We start from the raw sequence: 20,430 nt of genomic DNA, 5'->3' as shown, positions 1-20,430 counted from the left end.
CCTGATACTCGGTCCTTTGCGTGCGCGACGGGCATGAGCGTTTAAACACGCTTTCATTCCATCTCGCTATCGCCTTCGGTAAGAAAGAAACGAGAAAGTGGTGGGGATACTTCACTGCGTGTGTACTGTGCCCAGATGGAAAGAAGTCGGTTGAGAAACTCTAGGTTCAGAATTTCAGGTCCGAATAGTATATCCCTATTGGCCGGCGCGACAACGTCGACGAATACAAAGTAAGCAAACAGGATACAACCCCTCTTGCCCCTGTGACATTTCAACCGACTTCTTTCCATCCGGGCACAGCACGTACCTCACGGGCACCAATCTCCATCGCGCGACGACCAGGCGTAGCCCGAGAGAGAGAGTGAGATCTAGAGAAAAGGAGCACCGAGACAGGCAAGCAGTGTGATGGGAGAAATACCCCTCATGAAACTCACCGGCCAGTACAGGGTCATCCTTTAAAACTGCAACCTACGCGCGCGCGAACAGACGAAAATGGCAACACCGCCTCACGGACGCATTCCACTACAAGCATTCACCAGCCTGGCGTTCGGAGGGTTGCCAGCGACCGCTGGACAGCAGTGATGCTCGAGCTTCGAAAATTTTAGAATGGTCTCTTTCAAATTAACGTCGCAAAGAGTTATTTGAAATTTCCCGGCCCGGGTTGAAGAATTTGGGGCCTTTTTCATATAACTTTTGAACTATAAAAGATATCGGAATGTATTTTGCGTCGCGAAATGAGGAAAAACTATTCCCTTTTAATGATGGATAATTTAAAATATTTTACATTTACTTAATTTTTCTTTTATCAATTTTTTAACCATAATTGTTGTGTAAACCCTTTGCAAACTATTTATTTGATACTGTATTTAATGCTCTTTTTAAAATTCATGGTGTTGATAAATTAAATTTTTATTCAATTATGTGTTAGTTCTGAAAACCTCAGAATCTATTGTTCTGGTTTTCTTTTTTTATAATTTTATCCATAATGCAGTGCATGCATAGATCGAACGTAACGGGTAACTAATGGGACGTGTCTTTGATTGTAGCGGTGTTTGAATTTTTTTCTACAATTTTTGTATCTGAATGTTTTAACCTTTTTGCCACTCAACGCCACGCCTATACCGGCTTCCGTTAATGTCATTTTTTGGAACGATGCGCCATTATTGTGGCTTTTACACGCAGGTGGCGAAAAATCTTTCCGTACAGGCGTATAGCGCCGCGGTCAATCCTATCGTAGCTAAAAATTTTGAAATTAAGACGGGTACGAGACCAGTCGACATTGTTTTCAAACCTCATTACAGTGATCTGGGGTGAGAGTGGTAAACCGACCATAAAAGCGGAGCGCGCGGTTCGCTTACCTGGGTCGGGAAATTCCGCACAGCTCTTTACGACGTTAATTTGAAAGAGACCATCCTAAAATTTTCGAAGCTCGGGCATCACTGCTGTCCAGCGGTCGCTGGCAGCTCTCCGAACGCCGGGCCGGTGCATGGTTGTAGTGGAATGCGTTCGTGAGGCGGTGTTGCCATTTTCGTCTGTTCGCGCGCGCGTAGGTTGCAGTTTTAACGGATGACCCTGTATATCTCAACATGACTTTAGGAGAAGGGTCGAGCAGTGGTGGTCATAAAGAGTTTAATAGTTATTGATATTTAAAAATCCGGTATCAGAAATGCTCTCAGCGATCAGCAGATTACGGTACGCATGTATGGTTGCAGGTCACTAGGGACACGTACAGCTGCCGCCAGGAAACGAAGACATAAGAACTGAGTAGTTACTGTGCGTTGCTGAGAAGATGTCTAGCGGGACGGCATAGAGGAAAATACTTCACTCACATCGCCTGTGTCCTGTTCGCTCTCTTCGTATTCGTGATGTTGTCGCGTCAGCTAATAGCGACAATATATGTGCCCTACCTCTACGATTGGGTTAGAGAGGAAGTGAGCCAATAGGGATATAACCCGTCCGGTCTGCATTCCTCCCGCCTGTCATTTTCTCAGCAACGCAAAGTATATAGTTATAAATGTGCCGTGTTTTTTTTACGACAATTGTACGATGCCTTGCTGAATTACGTAGTGCGTGCCGCTGATGGTGAATTGTCATTCTTTTCCACTTATTTCATACAATCACACGCATATGCATTCAAGCAGAATGTGTGAATCTATGCGGACAACGCCTACAGATAATCAACGAGTATGATTAATAAGATTTTGGCACACAAAGTACGTTTAGTGCTTTCACCTCAACCCTCAAACGGTTAGTGGAGGATTCTTGGTGTTTTACATGCTCCAACACCTCCACGGTGAGACGAACAGGAAGTTACGAGAAAGTCATGAAGGAAGTTACGAACTTGGCCACTGATGGTGAACAGGAAAATCAGCAACAAACGCAGAGGCCATTTTGCTTTGTACGCCCTATGGGACCATAGCCTGTGCGCTCCGGCGGTTATACCAAATCCGGAAGTATATATGGTAACGAATGCTGCAACAAAATGTATGAAATATGTATATATAGTTTCAATTTTAGGCTGTACTTCCGAAAGGGGCCGGTGGCCGATCGAGATGAGACTTGGTGGGTATTACGAGGGGTATGGAAAGACCCCAAATATAAAATTTTAGCTTCGGCAATTAATGCGTTCAAAAGATACAGGGCTAATTGTGCATAAAAGGGTACACCTTACCGATCTTTTTTAATCACTTTACCACGGTCCCCCCTCTTAACAATATTTCTGTTGACTTATACCGACCCAACGCATTCCACTTTCCAACTTGTTCCGGGTATTAGTATTGTTTGGGGCTAGATCAGCGCGGGGGGCGCGTAAAGCATGGTAGCGAACCGATGTGAGTTTGGCGATGCTTAAAATGACTGTGGTTAGAAGGATCGCGCGGTGGCGTGCAACGAGCAACAAATATTGCTTGAAGAAATGCGAGACAGTTCGAATTGTGTCGTGGAGCGTACACTACCGTTTATTCGATCCTGTTTATTCGATCGTTCGAGAGGCGTTAGCAGATTTAAATAACTCTCTTTAGGGAAATTGGAATCTAGAAAGGCTTGTTTAGGTATTAGTGTCGCGAGAGAGGTGTATTTGTGGTGTCAATGTGTTGAACTATTACCATCCAGGCGAAAATGTCCGTGATTTTTTAATTGATTACGCTAAGATTTTTGGTTGGAGGAGCTAAATTTTATTAAATTTCGTTGGGTTTGGCGATGGTAAAAATGAGACTGACAAGGGAAGATCCCGAACCCGAAAATTCAAAAAATTCTGAAACTTTGTGAATATGTAGGGGATTTCCTCCTGATTACAACGCAATTTTTGTTTGCTGCCCAAATTCACTCGAAGCGGATGAAATTAACCCCCGAAATTTCGGCTATTTTCCGATTTTGTGTTATAACTCGCGAAATGTAAGAGATAGAAAAAAAGTTTCAAGACAAAAATTACTTCTTTTAATTAGATCTGGCATTTGGTAAAAAATTATTATACAGTTCACGAGTTATAACAGAAAACCGGAAAATAACCGGATTTTCAGGGGTCAATTACACCCCCTTAGAGTGAATTTGGCCAGCAAACGAAAATTGCGTTGTAATCAAGGGGAAATTCCCTATATATTCACGAAGTTTCAGATTTTTTTGAATTTCCGGAGTTCGGGATGTTCCCTTGTGAGTCTACAAAATTTCAAAATGAAAAAATTGGATGACGGGAGGGTTGCCGGGTAAGGAGGCCTGTACCAACGTCCAAATAAAATTTCCCCCAAAAAATTAACAATATTTTTGTATTAATATTTCGGAAACTAATAAATACCCGAAGCTACAATTTTAGATTTAGAGTCCACACCCCCTTCCTTCCACTCCCCCCAAACCTCATCTCGATTGGCCACTGAGGCCATTCGGAAGTATATCCCAATTTTAAACTAGCAAGTATATTTATAGCTAACATTTCACGCTAACAAGTATATTTATAGCCTCAACGTCAAAGTGTAAATGCATGTATTTATACGTTGAACTTGAACACGTGAAATATAGGTATTCAGCATTCTTATACATATACAGGGTGTCCCATAATGTGTAATACAACGAAATTGAAGATCTTACATAAAAAAACGAATTGAAAGAGTATAATCAAATTATTTTATAGTAGCCGGTCGTTTTCGAGTAAATTATTATCTGATTTTCTAAAGAAGGCGCGAGAGGTCTGGGTCAGTCGGCTGCCGCGTGACTTGGCAGAGACCCAATAAGGTGACTGTCCCAATTTCTGCTCATGTACCCATTTCTGCTCATTTCGTATTTTTCCTATTATTATATGCGTTGCGTTTGTACTATAGTTGTAAGAAAATAATTCTACATTATTTAAACATTTACGCGAGTGTTGCAAATATCTTTCTTAAATAGTTTTTGAATTGCTTGATTTATTATTAAAAAATTAATCAATTACTCTGCAAATTTTGATCACAAACAAATTTTTTACACCTTCTTTATGACGAGTTACCTCTTAAATCAGCAGAAATTGGGACATTCACCTTACCCGGTACGTACTTCGTACGACGCGAGTGCTAAGACTGCTAAGCAGCGCCTTATACGCGGCCGCTGACTGTCGGTGGCGCGCGAGATTTATACATATCGCCATATCTTCAACAATTATTTATTAATCAATGTGAAAATTGGTGAAAATCTTCCTTGTATATTAAGGAAAAACTTTGTCGCTGCAAGTTATATGTACCTCAAAATTGCCTCGATACTTTTTAATGGCGAACGTTGTAAAACATGGGTTATGTCCAGTATTACTTTTTAATTAAATATTATTACACTTTTTAACATAAGGGTTTTTTGCATACATTTTATGGCTTCGCTAGAGTTTTCGGAAGTTATTTTTTGAGTGTCATAACGAGTAGAGAACTTCGGAATTAATTAACCGATCCAGAGAAAAGGTCACTTTCCCCAAGGTGCACATTCGCTTCAGACATACATCGGTTGATCGGATTCGTAACGCTACATTTGTGGGTATGTAATCCCGGCACAAATATAGAAATCGTCCTCAGTGGTCTTACAAGGGAACATCCCGAACCGGAAAATTAAAAAAATTCTGAAACTTTGTGAATATGTAGGGAATTTCCTCCTGATTAGAACGCAATTTTTGTTTTCTGCCCAAAATTCACTCTAAGGGGGTGCAATTGAGCCCTGAGAATCCGGTTATCTTCCGACTTTGTGTTTAAACTCGTGAACTGTAAAATAATTTTTTTATCAAATGATAGATCTAATTAAAATAAGTAACGCTTGTCTTGAAACTTTTTTTCTATCTCTCACAGTTCGCGAGTTATAACACAAAATCGGAATATAGCCGAATTTTCAGGGGTTAATTTCACCCCCTTCGAGTGAATTTAGGCAGCAAACAAAAATCCCCTACATATTCACAAAGTTCCAGAATTTTTTTAATTTTCAGGTTCGGGATCTTCCCTTGTTAGTGGCGCATTGAATTCTAGTGATCCAAGCAAATCCGGACAGTCAATTAGACTATTAACGACTTTATTAAGAAAAACCAAATCTGAATCTAGCCGGCGATCTGAGAGATTTGTGAGGTTAAGAGCCTGAAACATAGGCCGATAATCGTGATCGGTAATATTCATAGGACGCCCTAAAATACGCGCTGCAAATCTCAGAAACCTGTGTTGGACGCTTTCGAGATGTTTGATATACTTCTTATATCCAGATTTCCACCCGCCCCCCTTTTGCAAACTGTTCATTTGGTACTTTATTTTATGCTCTTTTTAAAATGCATAGCGTTGATAAAAAATAGGTTAGCTGTTTCTGAATCATTACTTTCATAAATTGAAAAATTAAATTTTTATTTAATTATATACAGGGTGATTCTCTCGCGACGCCTGTCAAAGAGATGCGGCCTGGTACATCGTGGCGAGGACAACCCCCCTGGTGCCTCCCCGAATTTTATGGCTTTCGACCTTCGAAAGGGTTGGATTACCGTTATGAAGTGAGAAATGTTCAGGATTTTCGCATTTCTCATCAGATCATTGCGAAAACGACGCCAATCGATTCTTTATGTTTCGCTGATGAAACTGACACCAAGAAAGACGTAATTCGGACCACAATGAAGGAAATCCCATGAAAAATTGATTTATATCATTTCAAGTTGACTTCGTTAATAATAGACCGATTTACATGAAATTTGGTACGATCTTCATCGGAAAAACATAGGGAATCTCCAAATTACTTCGTAAAAATCAGCTGAAAATTTATTACCTGAACCAAAATAATCTCCTAAAGTTGACCAATAAAGTCATTTTTCATATTAGAGCAGAAAATAGTTTACTGCAAATGTGCCGAGTTTAGGCTATTACACGTACCCCACAAAATGGTGAGAAGTTTCGCATCTATCAAGATGAGACAAAGTCCATAGATGCAGCCAACGTGAATGAAAATCTGCGCGATCAGGTTTAGCCACGTGATCTGAGGAACGTATTTCGCTTTGCTACTGCGGTAGCTTTGGTCGGCAGCCAAAAAGTCGTCGGTCACCGCTAGTTCTGCAGTTGGTCTGCACATTTTCGACTCGATTTCCGTGTTTTCCGTATCCAACATATGATATACCGTAGGAGGTACTCTTTCTTTATCTGGCGCCATTTTTTCTTGAATATTTACGAGACCGTTTATGTATGCCTCATTGGTCCAGTGTCGAAACTCAATCTTTGGTCCGACTTTTCCTTTTGTATTCTAGATTCTTCCAGGGGATTTTGCAGTTCGTTGGTCCTACCGATTCTGCAATTAGAATTAAAATTTTGCAATTAGATTATTTGTTTATTGTTAGAAACATGTAGCATAGTTGAATCAACAGTTTGAAATAGGCAAGATGTTCGAGTAAATCAGATGGCTATAATGATTAATGAGAGTAGCTTGATTTTGTTGAACAAACGTAGATTTAAAATTCGTGTTTTAGTGTTGTGCTTGTTTAACCCTCAGAGGGCATTTTGGGTTACGTTAACCCAGTCCGTCCGGGAAACACCTGGCATTTCTGAACGGTAAGGTGTGGGGCACGGTGTAATAGACAGGTTTTCCGACTCCTTTTCAGAATGTGTGACTTTTTCGTCCTAGTTCTTCTGACGGCCGCTAGATTGGCGCTCTTGCAGAGCAGGCTGACTTTATGCGCATAATACTACTAAAAGCTCTACTACTACAATCACATAAATGGATTTCTTACCACGGCGCCTCTCGCGACGACCAGAGGAACCAAACAGAAATCGGCACACAAAATCGCTGGGGTAAAGGTAGAGCACTAAAGAGGTGAGTATGCGCGTCCGCCATATTGGGTCCTCTAGAGAGAGAAGATTATTGAGTACCCGCCTTTTTGAGTATTGTCAAATTCACTTTATGAACAAAATATGCGTTATTGATATTGATGCATGGTAGCACGACACATTATTAGGGTATTTTATTACATTTTAGTTTATATTCGATTTATAAACCGAATTTGACAGCACTCAAAGGGCGGGTACTCAATAATCTTCTCTCTCCAGAGGACCCAATATGGCGGATGCGCATACTCACCTCTTTAGTGCTCTAGTAAAGGTGCTGAGTCGGAACACCTGTCTATTACACCGTGGTGGGGTATTAGGACGAGGGGGGGGGGGATACGTCCTATACAAATCCCCTCTCCCCCCAGGATTGCTGGTATGCTTGAAACAGCCGAGTGATATCGTTGCAAAGGTAGTCTGTGGGTTACAGTTACCCAGTGTGCCTGAATCGTTAGGAAATCCATTAAAATGAAAGTCTATTGAGTAGTGAATGTCTAGTATTTGTGAGTATTGTGAGTATTTGTGAGTTACCAAAAGTGGAATGCATGCTTTTTAAAAGATAGAAACGCACATATAAATAATTCCATAAATTTTGTCAATTTTACTACATTTAATGGCATACATTATTATTTCAATCATTTCATTGTATTATTTGACATTTTTGTACCCCCATTTTCATTAAATACATGCAATTTTTCCGAGATTTTCATTTCAGCTCTCTGTGAACGTCATTTTAGATTCGCCATTTTAGATTTTCAAAGCCACCAATGTAATTACTTCTGATGTTGTATACTCAATGCCAGTAGGAGTTTATGTCTTTACTTTCAACGAAAAAGACGATTTTTCACAGAGAACATTCGTTCGGTAGAAGTAAAAGATTACTCAACTTCACCTCGTCGAATAATTATATTTTTTTTGACCAATCATAATAACGTATTTTTTTTTTCTTTAAAGCACAACTGAATCCCCGTACATTTCCCCGGAAAATATTGTGATTAAAAGGAAAAAAATACAAATTTTTCAGAACCTTCACAAACTTGACCTCTTTGTTTTCAAAATATCTCGAGTACCAATCGATTTACGACTAAATCACCTATATATATATATATACATCACTGTCCTGGAAAAATCAGCTGCTACTTTTTGCAACTTCAGCTGATATTAATGTTTAAAGTGTGAGAACGCATGAAATTTCGAGGGCTACAGCAGGACTCCCGATTAGATTCACGGCTCTTCGCTGCGCGTTTCGAATGATTTTCGTGCTTGTACAATATCGTTACTCTCATAGGAATGCATTTCAACTAAACGATTTATCACCATGTCAAATGTGTATATTGCAAATCATGTGATAATCATAAAAGGAAATTCGAAGCCACGCAGTACAAAGAATGGTTAGTAATACCTGTGAATGCTTTCGTGAAATGAAAACAACAAGTATAAACTATAAAACAGTGTTTTTATTTATTGTTTTAAAGATTTGTTTCATCTTATATTGAAATTAATAAATCTTATAATTCACGGCTTGTGTAAACGGCTTGATAGCGGGTCACGGTTTATTTCAGGTTTAACACTAAAGACATTTGGTCTCGCGTAGGTGCTCGTTTGTTGGGGAAGATGACTGCAACTTTTTCCCACCCGTGACGCCACCAGCACACGTGTAAAACATTATGTAACTACCCACTTCATACATTCCACAAATGAAAAATTCGCGCGCAAATTATTCGCACATGCGCACTCATGCAAAACCGCAGTACATGCGCTAGTGGCGCCCTCTGCGCCGAGCTGCGTCATCTTCCCCATTGCTGCAAGCTAATTTTTCTACGTACGTTAATATATTAATTTATAACGCTATTAGTAATATTACTATTTGTGAAAAAGTCATATTAAATTATTTCTTTAAGATTATATTAAGTTTGATGTTTAAGAAGTAATATGAAAAAAATAATTAAAAAAAATTGAGAAATGCTGAGGTTATGAGTTTTTTCCACTTCTCCTCTATGCGTCCGACCACTGTGCGAACCGTGACCTCGCTTGGTCTACGTGCGATCTCGCACGCCGCAAAATGAATAAATTTTGTTCTTTATTGTGCACAGTTATGAAAAAGCAACCGTTTTTTGTACACTTTGGTGCAAGTGAGGGGCAGCCCCAGAATTGGAAAATTCGCCAAAAATAGAAATACAATTTTATCCACTCAATAACTACTACTTATTGTGTGATAATATATATTTTTCAATTAGTTGTAAGACAGTTCGGCGCTGAGCGGAGAAGGCTGGTCGGTGCATCATGGGTCTATTTACGGTGGAACAGCTACGGTGATGAACCCGACAAAACAACTCGCTGGTCATAAATTGTTTCAAAGGCCGTTGGATGTGGCAAACCTAACTGACCAAATAAGTCTTAAATGAGTTATTTTAACTCCAATTTTTTTCTGCGTGTTTATAACAAGCTTATAAACATACATGTACACGCGTTTGAGAGAACATTAATCCTAACATTATTAAATAATTAATTTTCTACTGAGTACACATTCGGGGCAAAGTGACCGGAGTAAACTGACAAGGGGACCTTCAGGTTTGGCAATTTCAGAAAATGTTGATATTTAGTGCACGTGAAGGTCTTCACTTGGACATTCATTTCCCAAAGCAGTAAGACGCGCTTTTCGATGCACGCGTCTACGATGCACCCGTATTTAGGTGAAATTAAAAGTCAATTTTCTCGAAAACGAAGCCTTTACCGCAATTTCGTCACTTTGGATTTTCGTCTTATTTTTACCTGTATAATCACCATCTAGAGTATTGACCATAGGCAAAGGAACACCCTGTATATAAAGGAACTCAGTATTTTTCAAAGTCGATTTTAAATTAATGTCCGAGTGAAGACCTTCGCGTACACTAAGTATGAACATTTTCTGAAATTGCCAAACCTGAGGGTCCCCTTGTCAGCCCGTGAATTCGGCAGACGGGCAGTCCCTGCAGAGTTTTCTAAACGAGCGGACGTTTGGAGGCCTCGTTTCACTCTGTGCAAAAGATATAATAGTACAACCAATTCCAGTCTTGATTAGCCCGGTATTATGATAAGCCCTTCCTTGTAACAACAGACAATGGTCGTTCGCTATCTCGATAAGAGTTCCCCACACGTTCTCTACGGATATTTTCTTGACCTGTTTGAACTACACACCGTTCCGTCACTTTTTATGGATGGTTTCTTGTTCAGAAATGTTTATAGAATTCGATACTGTGTAGCGAATTCGTATTGGACAGTCGCGGATTTAACAGGGCAGCCGATGAGCAGTTGCCACCTGGGTCCCTGCTCAGAAGTCCCATCCAGGGTCCCATCCTTAAAAATAATTATGATTTTATCCAAAGTATATTTTTGTTCTGTATTATTACACTGAGCCCGTTTTTGGTAAACTACCGCTTTGTTTTGCCGAAAAATGGGCCCCTGTTCAGAAGCCCTCCCTAGGGCCCTGTCTTCAAATAGAAATTATGATTTTATCTAGCATTATTTTTTTCTATACTTTTCTGTACACTTATCCCCTATTAATAAACTACCTCTACATTTCCTCCCCCCCCCCCCCAAAATGGGCCCCTCAGAACCTTTGCCACCTGGGCCTTTTTTCTTAAATCCGCCATTGGTGTTGGATAAAGAACTTTTCATAAAAATGCAAAAATAATGCGTAGGAATTACGCACATCGACTTTGTTAAACTCTGATAGCCATTTACAACCATTCAAAAGCACAAAATTTAGATAATAACTGTATTTAGATATACACTGATATATTCGGGAAACTATCCTCTATCAGCTATCTTTCAAGATTAAATTACACTTTCTAGCGTTTTCATTTTTCACGTATTACCTCATTTTTTCCCTATAATCGTTGGTACAAAAAGCCATGTTTTTCAAAAACTGAGGGTGATAGAACCATTTTGCATCCGAATTCGTGCTTGGGACGAGAATCTCTACAAGGATGAGCCAGTGGATATTGCAGATTGGAAAACAAATTTTAATTTGTTGGACAATGAATTGCTTGAATATGTCTCGGCATACTTTCAAAAATTTCTCCACAGTTTTCTTTTATTCCTGCATGATGCCACACTGATATCAGTTGCCGTTTATTAGTTATCACTGTTGTATACCAACGTCATTTAAATCTATATAAAGTATTAGTCAGCGCGTTAGTTTTCCAGATAGCAATAGTAAGCATCCTGAAGTCCTTCTTTTATGACCTTATCCGTACCCTATTACTCATCCTTGAACCTCGATCTCTATGCCTCATCCCTTAACGACCGTTAAACTCAGGACAACCCCCACTTTTCAGCTTACCGAAAACCGTACATATATATATTACACGCAATTCTTCCAGTCAGAAGCACTTGAGCTCTTCAGTCCGAATAGTCTGGACACGAGAATCTAGTTCTGAATCTATAATCTAGTATTTATCTGTAATCGTCTTAGTTTCCGTTATTTGTATAAAGTTATTTAATAAAATAAAAGTAATACGAAAAATACGGAATACAACATCACTTCGGAATCATATACTTTTTGCTAGGTAAGCTTTTCGGGTTATTGCTTTATGGGATGTCGCAGAATCATGCATAACGATAAATGCTTCATCATTTGAGAACCACTCACCAATTTGAAGCATTAGATTTGCCAGCGTGTCTGTTAAACTATCAAAATTGGATTTCATTGACATGATATTGTTTTCAATTTTTGATAATTTCGTTTTAATTAATTGTAACTTTTGAATCTTATTGTAGATATCATCGCTTTGAGACGCAGGGATAGAACATCGATTCAAAGCTTTATCGCCGGTAATAATACCGTCCAGTAATTTCCGAACATACCAATAAATCCGCAAGTGTTACATGTCACATGCTCGACTAGACTTGCAGAGCTGAATATATTACGCATATCTTCTTAGTTGTCATTTTAAATAATATATAGAGCTACGTGTACCTGTTCGGCAGAGTTGGGCAAATTTTATTTCGCTTAACCAATAACTTCTCACGATTAATTCGCGAATAACGAATAAAAATTTTAGTCGGCGAAAAATTTTTCTTTAGTCACTAATAAATTTGTAGTGTTATTCATTATTCGAAAGAACTCCGCCACAAACGAGTGTCAGCAATAAGTGGTACCGCTTTAGACCGCTTATCAAGATAACATACATTGATGCAGGCACGTATACGCCGTTGGCGCCCACCGATGCCACGCGTGTTAGCAATATTGAAGCACCACCTTGTAAGAGGGGCTGCAAGGTTGAGCTTAAGCAGATACGGCCAGCGTGGCGCGTACAGCGACGTTGGGCCCGACCAGTGCGACGCCATAAACACCATAAATTGGCATCGGGGTCCTTAGGAGTTTCCCAAAAGGACAAGAAGGGACTTTCCACGGGACGGAAAGACAGTCGATTACAAACCGGGATTCGAGAAAGACCTTCTCGACACTACTGATTTTTAACATCGGAATAAATATAAATATATAACGAATAATTTAGAAAGCGAGTTAATACCCTCAATTTTAGGACTTTCTTACACGCGATACATTTATTCGCTGATTTATTCGTTATTCTCGAATAACTTTGTTTTATTCGCTATTTGTATATAAAGATTATTCAAATAACATTTCATTGCAATAACACCCAACTCTGCTGTTCAGTCTGTATATTTTAGGGCTCTTACTATTTCTCGGATTTACGGATATCCGAGTCTTGAGTATCCGATTCTCGAGTATCCGAGTTTTGAGTATCCGAGTCTTGAGTATCCGAGTCTTGAGTATCCGAGTCTCGAGTATCCGAGTCTTGACTATCCGAGTACTCGGATACCCACAAAATGTAGATTCGGATATCCGGATACTTATTTAATTTAGATTCGAGTAGCCGAGTATTTAGGGGAAATTAGGAGAAACTAAATACCCAAAAATGGCTTCTTTAACAAAAAAATTCCCGTGTATGCATACCTGCAACATCAGTAACTTCGGAGATGGTCTTCTTTACAGCGGATAATATTGTAACCACCAAAAGATCATGTTTGTCACCGGAAAATGTAAATAAACTTGTTTTTTCATACCAAAATAGGAAGTTATTATCTTAATGTATATGTACAACTGTAAATAAAATATTAATATAATTCCCTTCGCATTTCTTGTTTTAATCACTTCAGTTAAACTTGCTATCTTTAATTAGAATCGATATAAAGAAATCTTTATTCAGCCATGATGATAAAATATCCGAAACCGGGTACTCGGATACTCGGATCCAAGTACGGATATCCGGATTTCGATCCGGATTTCGAGTTATAACGAGCAATCCGGATACTCGGATATCCGGATAGTAAGAGCCCTAGTATATTTACATACGTACACAACGTTGAAGACACACGGATAAAGCCTCGTGGCCACTAGCAATAAACTTGCGATATTTATTGCGCAAGAAACTTGCATGACTATCTACATTACAGCAATTTTTTACGCAAGTTCTTGCCCGCAAGTAGTTGCGAGAAAAATCTTGCGGAAGATATGTCCCGCGTGTTTACGCTGCAGTGTTACACCTGAGAATTAAGAGCAAATATTTATACGCAAAGTACCTACTATAATGTCGGTCCACCAAACTATAATTTAGAATTAGTTGGACCAAACATTACTAAAAGTGATACAAAAATGCTGGCGCGCACGTAGATCCGAAACCGAGTACTATAGCCCACCTACTTGCTTTCTACTGTCGCCAAAAATTTCCATTTCCTTTGGAAGTAAAATCTTTCTCTCTGAGAGAAGATTATCGGGTGTCTACACTACGACAGAATTCATTTGCTGAGACCAACTGTCGCAAGTAATCAGAACCTGCTAGAGTTACTCTCCGGCGTGTTTACACAGTGCTGACATCGACTCTTGCAATAAATGTCGCAAGTTTATTGCTAGTGGCCACGAAGCTTAAGGGGTCATGCTCAGTCAGGAGGCCGAAAAAAGGGTGGTCTTTGGAAATTTTTTACTCAAAAGCTATAACACATTTCTCAAACAATCTTTTTTCCTTTTAAGGATTGCATCTAGTACCGTGCATCGATTTTTTTTTATTTAAAAATATTTATCAATAACTGAGTTATTGTTTATCACTCGAAGGTTCTCTAAAAAAAGGCTTCTGCGGTGACCACTGCTGCTCGAAAGTCGAGCATCTGAAATAAAAAATTCAAAAGAATTTACTTATTATATTATATTATATTATCTAGTATTTGAACGAAGGTTTTTTTTCGAAATTTTGATTTGGGAAAAAATGGCTAATGTTTAAAATAAAAGTTTCAATTTTTATCATAAATCTTGCCTGATTTTCGTTAATTAAAAGAAAACTAAGCATCGGATAAAAAAATCCTTCGTTCAAATACTAGATAATATAATATAATAAGTAAATTCTATTCAATTTTTTATTTTAGATGATCGACTTTCGAGCGGCAGTGGTCACCGCAGAAGCCATTTTTTTAGAGAACCTTCGAGTGATGGACAATAACTTAGTTATTGGTAAATAATTTTAAATAAAAAAATTACGACGCACAGTACTAGATGCAATCCTTAAAAGGAAAGAAGATTTTTTGAGAAATGTGTTATAGCTTTTGAGTAAAAAATTTCCAAAGACCACCCTCTTTTCAGCCTCCTGACTGAGCATGTCCCCTTAAAACATGTAGTGTAAACACAGCTAGCGTCACGAGGTGTGTATGACATGAAGACACAGTCGAGCACAGACCAACGTTTATAGTCGTAACATTACTAAAAAAAAAAACGGAATATTTGTGAAATAGATAGGGCACTGCAGTCCAGACAGGTCAGAATCGAGTTGCAGGCAGCAACCATGCACTTTAAACGTAAAACAAAATTTAAGGATCAAATTTGCTCATCAGCAAAAATCACGGAGCGAAATCAGAACATGTAGATAGTAGATACGACACCTGTCGCTTACGGTATTCGCTCATGGTCGCTACTTCGTAGCATTTAATTCCTGAGGATGTTGCGCTTGTATTTTTTGTCTTAATTTATCAATAGATTTCAAGACAATGGTAATTGACTCTTAATCGGGAGATAGATCAACGGATGAAGGTGCAAATCCTGTCATGGGAACAACTATATAACAAATAATATTTCTAAATTCTCAACGCAGGGCATTGAAATATTTATTACTGCGGGAGCATTGTAATTTTTTAATAAGTTTGATAGGAGTTCCGATTTCTTGGCCACGAAGAAGACTGGCCGAGAAGTCAGTCAAATTAATAGAAGATTATAATAAATTAATAACAGCAGGCGAGAATGAAAAACAAAAATTATTATAAATTGCAATAGATTATTGTACTCGGTTTCCTGGCTCTAAGAAGTATACACATTTGCAAATAATGCAAGATAATAATTACGGATCAGTTTCGTTAATAAAAGATTGAATTTGTATTAGACTAGTAATTTACTTTTAAAAATAATTATATATGTTAAACCACACGAGGAATATTATTTTACTCGATTTAAGCCTAAAGCGGAGTGAAATAGCCACTGCAATAATAATTGTAATTATAGGGGTAATAATAAATATGGACACTAAACAGCAATAAATACCAGGAAAACAAACAGCTAGATAGCTGGACGACCTTGCAAGAGGACCTTCAGTAGCGGCGGAGCTGCTATCCGTTATCCGATTGTGCCCATCTTTGACATATGTTATTGTTTATCGGTTGGAACCATTATTAGGGGTTGCGACTAAAACTTTCGGCAAAAAGGTTTTCGTTGTCTGTAAAAAGGGAAATATGTATGTTGAAAAATATGCACCCGACGTACATACGCCCCTGAACGTACAACCATATATCTCCTTCTATTTTTATATACCTTTAGCATTTTATTCCATACTATATTATGTAACAGTACTATTATTATACTCCTATTTTTGCACAATACGTATTGACTAATTATTGTCATAAGCAAATCAATCGAAAATATTGCAACGAAATTAATCATCACTATTGGCGCATGCGCGCCGCGGCCGATGCGCGTTACGAAAGAGGCTGCGCGCGAAAAAGGTTCGGACCCGATCACATTATCCGCATTGAACATAATATTCTTTAACTCACACGTTTCTCAAAATCTCTCTTCAGTCCAGCACAAAAATTTACTTCGGTTCTCTGCCGGCTGTCGCTGAGGTGTGCCATATACTGCGGTGCCTCACGCATCGACGCTGCTGACGCCTCACTCCCACGTGGAATTTGCCTAGTCAAGCACAGACGCGATATAAAATAGACTTGTCACCCAATGCTATTTTCTGTCATAAGGTTTTGGGGCTCATCACATACGCGCACGTCCGATGCGAGTGGCTGAGCACGGAATAAGAGTGCAGCACTACTAGCGGTAGAAATTAGAATTATAATAGCGGTGAGAATTTAGATGCAGGGTATCCCGATGCCAAATTAATACAGCACATTCAAGAGGCAAGTAATTGAAAAGTTTACATCGAAATAAAAATTTCTTCATTGGTTTATCAAGCAGCAACTCTGCAGACCCATACAACGGAGAAGCACTGCACAACTTCGCTTACGATGTAACAAATCTCTGCTGTCTTATAATTCCTTAATTAGTTATTTGCGGACATGGGTTTATATTAACTTTTTTCAACTATATCACCTGCTAAATACGCTGTATCAAATTGGCGCCGCCTACCGGGATACCATGTATACCCGGGATAGTCTGTGTACAGAGATACACTTTCATTTATCATTTTGAACACATTCAATAATAACTAATTAAAAAATTATTAATAAATTATGGCAATCTTATGATGTGTCTCGTACCAAGCAGTAAAGTAATGGTGGGCCATGACTATATGTGTAACTCTACAGTAGGGCGGAGCGATACTGTATAGGCGAAAATTTAAATTTGAATTTTCAGTTGGCCTGGGTGTAGGATAGTTGTCTTTTGATTAACCAAACACAACTGTAAATTTTTTTTTGTTGAAAATATTCATGTCTGCAGGTTCCTTTTTCTCCTAAAAACGATTATATAATCATACTGTATAGGCGAAAATTTTAATTTGAATTTTTAGTTGGCATGGGTGTATGACAGTTGTCTTTTGATTAACCAAACACAACTATAAAAAAAATTTGGAAAAATATTCATGTCTGCAGGTTTCTTTTTCTCCTAAAAACGATTATATAATCATACTATATAGGCGAAAATTTAAATTTTAATTTTCAGTTGGCCTGGGTGTAGGACAGTTGTCTTTTGATTAACCAAACACAACTATAAACAAAATTTGGAAAAATATTCATGTCTGCAGGTTTCTTTTTCTCCTAAAAATGATTATATAACCATACTATATAGGCGAAAATTTAAATTTTAATTTTCAGTTGGCCTGGGTGTAGGACAGTTGTCTTTTGATTAACCAAACACAACTATAAAAAAAAATTGGAAAAATATTCATGTCTGGAGGTTTCTTTTTCTCCTAAAAATGATTATATAACCATACTATATAGGCGAAATTTTAAATTTGAATTTTCAGTTGGCCTGGGTGTAGGACAGTTGTCTTTTGATTAACCAAACACAACTATAAAAAAAATTTGGAAAAATATTCATGTCTGGAGGTTTCTTTTTCTCCTAAAAATGATTATATAACCATACTATATAGGCGAAATTTTAAATTTGAATTTTCAGTTGGCCTGGGTGTATGACAGTTGTCTTTTGATTAACCAAACACAACTATAAAAAAAATTTGGAAAAATATTCATGTCTGGAGGTTTCTTTTTCTCCTAAAAATGATTATATAACCATACTATATAGGCGAAATTTTAAATTTGAATTTTCAGTTGGCCTGGGTGTATGACAGTTGTCTTTTGATTAACCAAACACAACTATAAAAAAAATTTGGAAAAATATTCATGTCTGGAGGTTTCTTTTTCTCCTAAAAATGATTATATAATCATACTATATAGGTGAAAATTTAAATTTGAATTTTCAGTTTGCCTGGGTGCGGGATAGTTGTTTTTTGATTAACCAAACACAACTGTAAAAAATTTTGGGAAAAATATTCATGTCTGCAGGTTCCTTTTTCTCCTAAAAATGATTATATAATCATACTATATAGGCGAAATTTTAAATTTGAATTTTCAGTTGGCCTGGGTGTATGACAGTTGTCTTTTGATTAACCAAACACAACTATAAAAAAAATTTGGAAAAATATTCATGTCTGGAGGTTTCTTTTTCTCCTAAAAATGATTATATAACCATACTATATAGGCGAAATTTTAAATTTGAATTTTCAGTTGGCCTGGGTGTATGACAGTTGTCTTTTGATTAACCAAACACAACTATAAAAAAAATTTGGAAAAATATTCATGTCTGGAGGTTTCTTTTTCTCCTAAAAATGATTATATAATCATACTATATAGGTGAAAATTTAAATTTGAATTTTCAGTTGGCCTGGTTGTAGGAGAGTTGTCTTTTGATTAACCAAACACAACTGTAAAAAATTTTTGGAAAAATATTCATGTCTGCAGGTTTCTTTTTCTCCTAAATAATCACATAATCATATAATCATTTTTAGGTCTGGGTTAGGTCTGGGTTAAATGAAAAATGGGTGCAATATATTGAATGTAAGGATTGAGCAGAGAAGAATGCACCAGCCAAAACGTTGTTTATTTCTGCCACAATTGCGATACCGCATAATTGGTTATAGATTTGACTTTTTTCATTTATTCTTATAATTTATATCAATATTTATATAAATATTTTAATTTGGTAAAGTTAAATTCGTGCTACTATCGACTCGGTGCAGTGTTACAACCGCCCCGGGGTCAGGGCCTTCGATATTACTTGCCATATAGCGAAACTGTTGCGACTCAATGATGCCAAATAAGTAAGTAACATTTCCGTACAAGAGTTTTTGTTATAAATGTAACAGTTCCTGCGTAATCGTATTCCAAAGTCAAAGTGTTACTACCACCCCGGTCTACCCTAAGCATACAGAAAGGAATATTACCTGTATGCGTCATAGTAATAAAAAAAAAGGAAGGCGAATAATATATTATTTCAAATTTCCCCTGTTCCACCTTTGTTGGTTTTTCAAGGTCAGACCATCTTTTGGGAGCATCTGTAATTTACATTTTTGTGACCGTTGTGACATATACTTTCGATCTATATGTATAAAAAAATCTGCGCGATTCCATCATCAACTGAATAGTGTTTCTAGTCAGCAACGTCCTCCAATTCTAACGGATACAGCCTTTAATCAGAATTTATTGTTGGGAATTTATAGTTCATGGCCGAATCACTTTTTCTTGTGGCAGCACGTATTGGTGAGAACTTACAACGTCTGCTTTATTGAAGGGTCGTGAAACAATCGACTGGCGACAGTCTACCTAAGAGACTTCTTATAAACTCCATTCGTTTGGGTATTATTATTTCTTAGGAGCAATGAGTTCTACTGACTTATGAAGCAAAAGAAATTTTACAATTTCAAGAGTTAAAATAGAAATTCCTATGACGCAGCTGATTAATAAAAATTAAAGTGAAGTTCAAAATCCTTCAGTACTTGGCGTTACTGAAATCCAGAAAAAATCCCTTAATACCGTAAATCTGATGAAAATTAGCGTGAAACTAACAATTAATAACAATGACTGTAACGCTCCTTTGTGAAGAGTAACCAATTTCATCAGTTTTTCCACGAGCAAGTCCAGTTGTGAGAATTCTCCGAATATTGGGATTACTTCAAGCCAAAGAGAACATTTAATTTTTAATAACGTTCATACGGATTGTGTTAATGTAGAATTAAATATAAATTATGAATTTCTTAAAGAAATATTCTTATTGCCCCGCACTGCATAAATGACAACACTGTAATATATTTGAAATTACAGTCTTGGAAATGTAAGGAATATGAGACGTTGACCGTTTTCAATTGTGCTCCCAAACCAGGGATTGTAACCCGCCCGGAGCGGGTTACTAGTAACATAAGACAGTCTGGTTCAGACAGCCACTTAACGTACTCTGGTCATGCGGCCGGAAAAATGAGCAATCTTTATGATTTTTTTACTCAATGAATAACAAATATAATCGTGCAAAACTCTTTACATAATATTCATCTACTTGTGCCCTGCTCAATCTTTCGGCCAGATGACCAGAGTATGTATC

At 37.7% G+C, this 20,430-nt stretch overlaps 1 protein-coding gene across 3 annotated transcripts in view; it reads right to left on the bottom strand.

Annotated features, from left to right (window-relative positions):
* Nucleotides 1-20,430, bottom strand: part of LOC143371656 (acyl-CoA Delta-9 desaturase) — a 45,630-nt gene that overhangs the window by 10,194 nt on the left and 15,006 nt on the right. For 2 of the 3 annotated variants that reach the window (XR_013086084.1, XM_076817103.1), the window contains exons 2-3: nucleotides 6,345-6,753; nucleotides 2,342-2,472 (exon numbers count right to left, since the gene is read on the bottom strand). Coding sequence is in view for 2 of the 3 variants with exons in the window: in XM_076817103.1 (XP_076673218.1) it covers nucleotides 2,342-2,472; nucleotides 6,345-6,618 (405 nt within the window). In the remaining variant the exon portion in view is untranslated. Of the gene's footprint in view, nucleotides 1-2,341; nucleotides 2,473-6,344; nucleotides 6,754-16,382; nucleotides 16,519-20,430 lie in introns of those variants that run through there. The other variant, XM_076817104.1, reaches the window with a different exon arrangement.

The sequence above is a fragment of the Andrena cerasifolii genome, chromosome 7 (assembly GCF_050908995.1).
Source record: "Andrena cerasifolii isolate SP2316 chromosome 7, iyAndCera1_principal, whole genome shotgun sequence".
NCBI lineage: Eukaryota > Metazoa > Arthropoda > Insecta > Hymenoptera > Andrenidae > Andrena > Andrena cerasifolii.
This window is presented reverse-complemented; position numbering and strand designations above follow the sequence as displayed.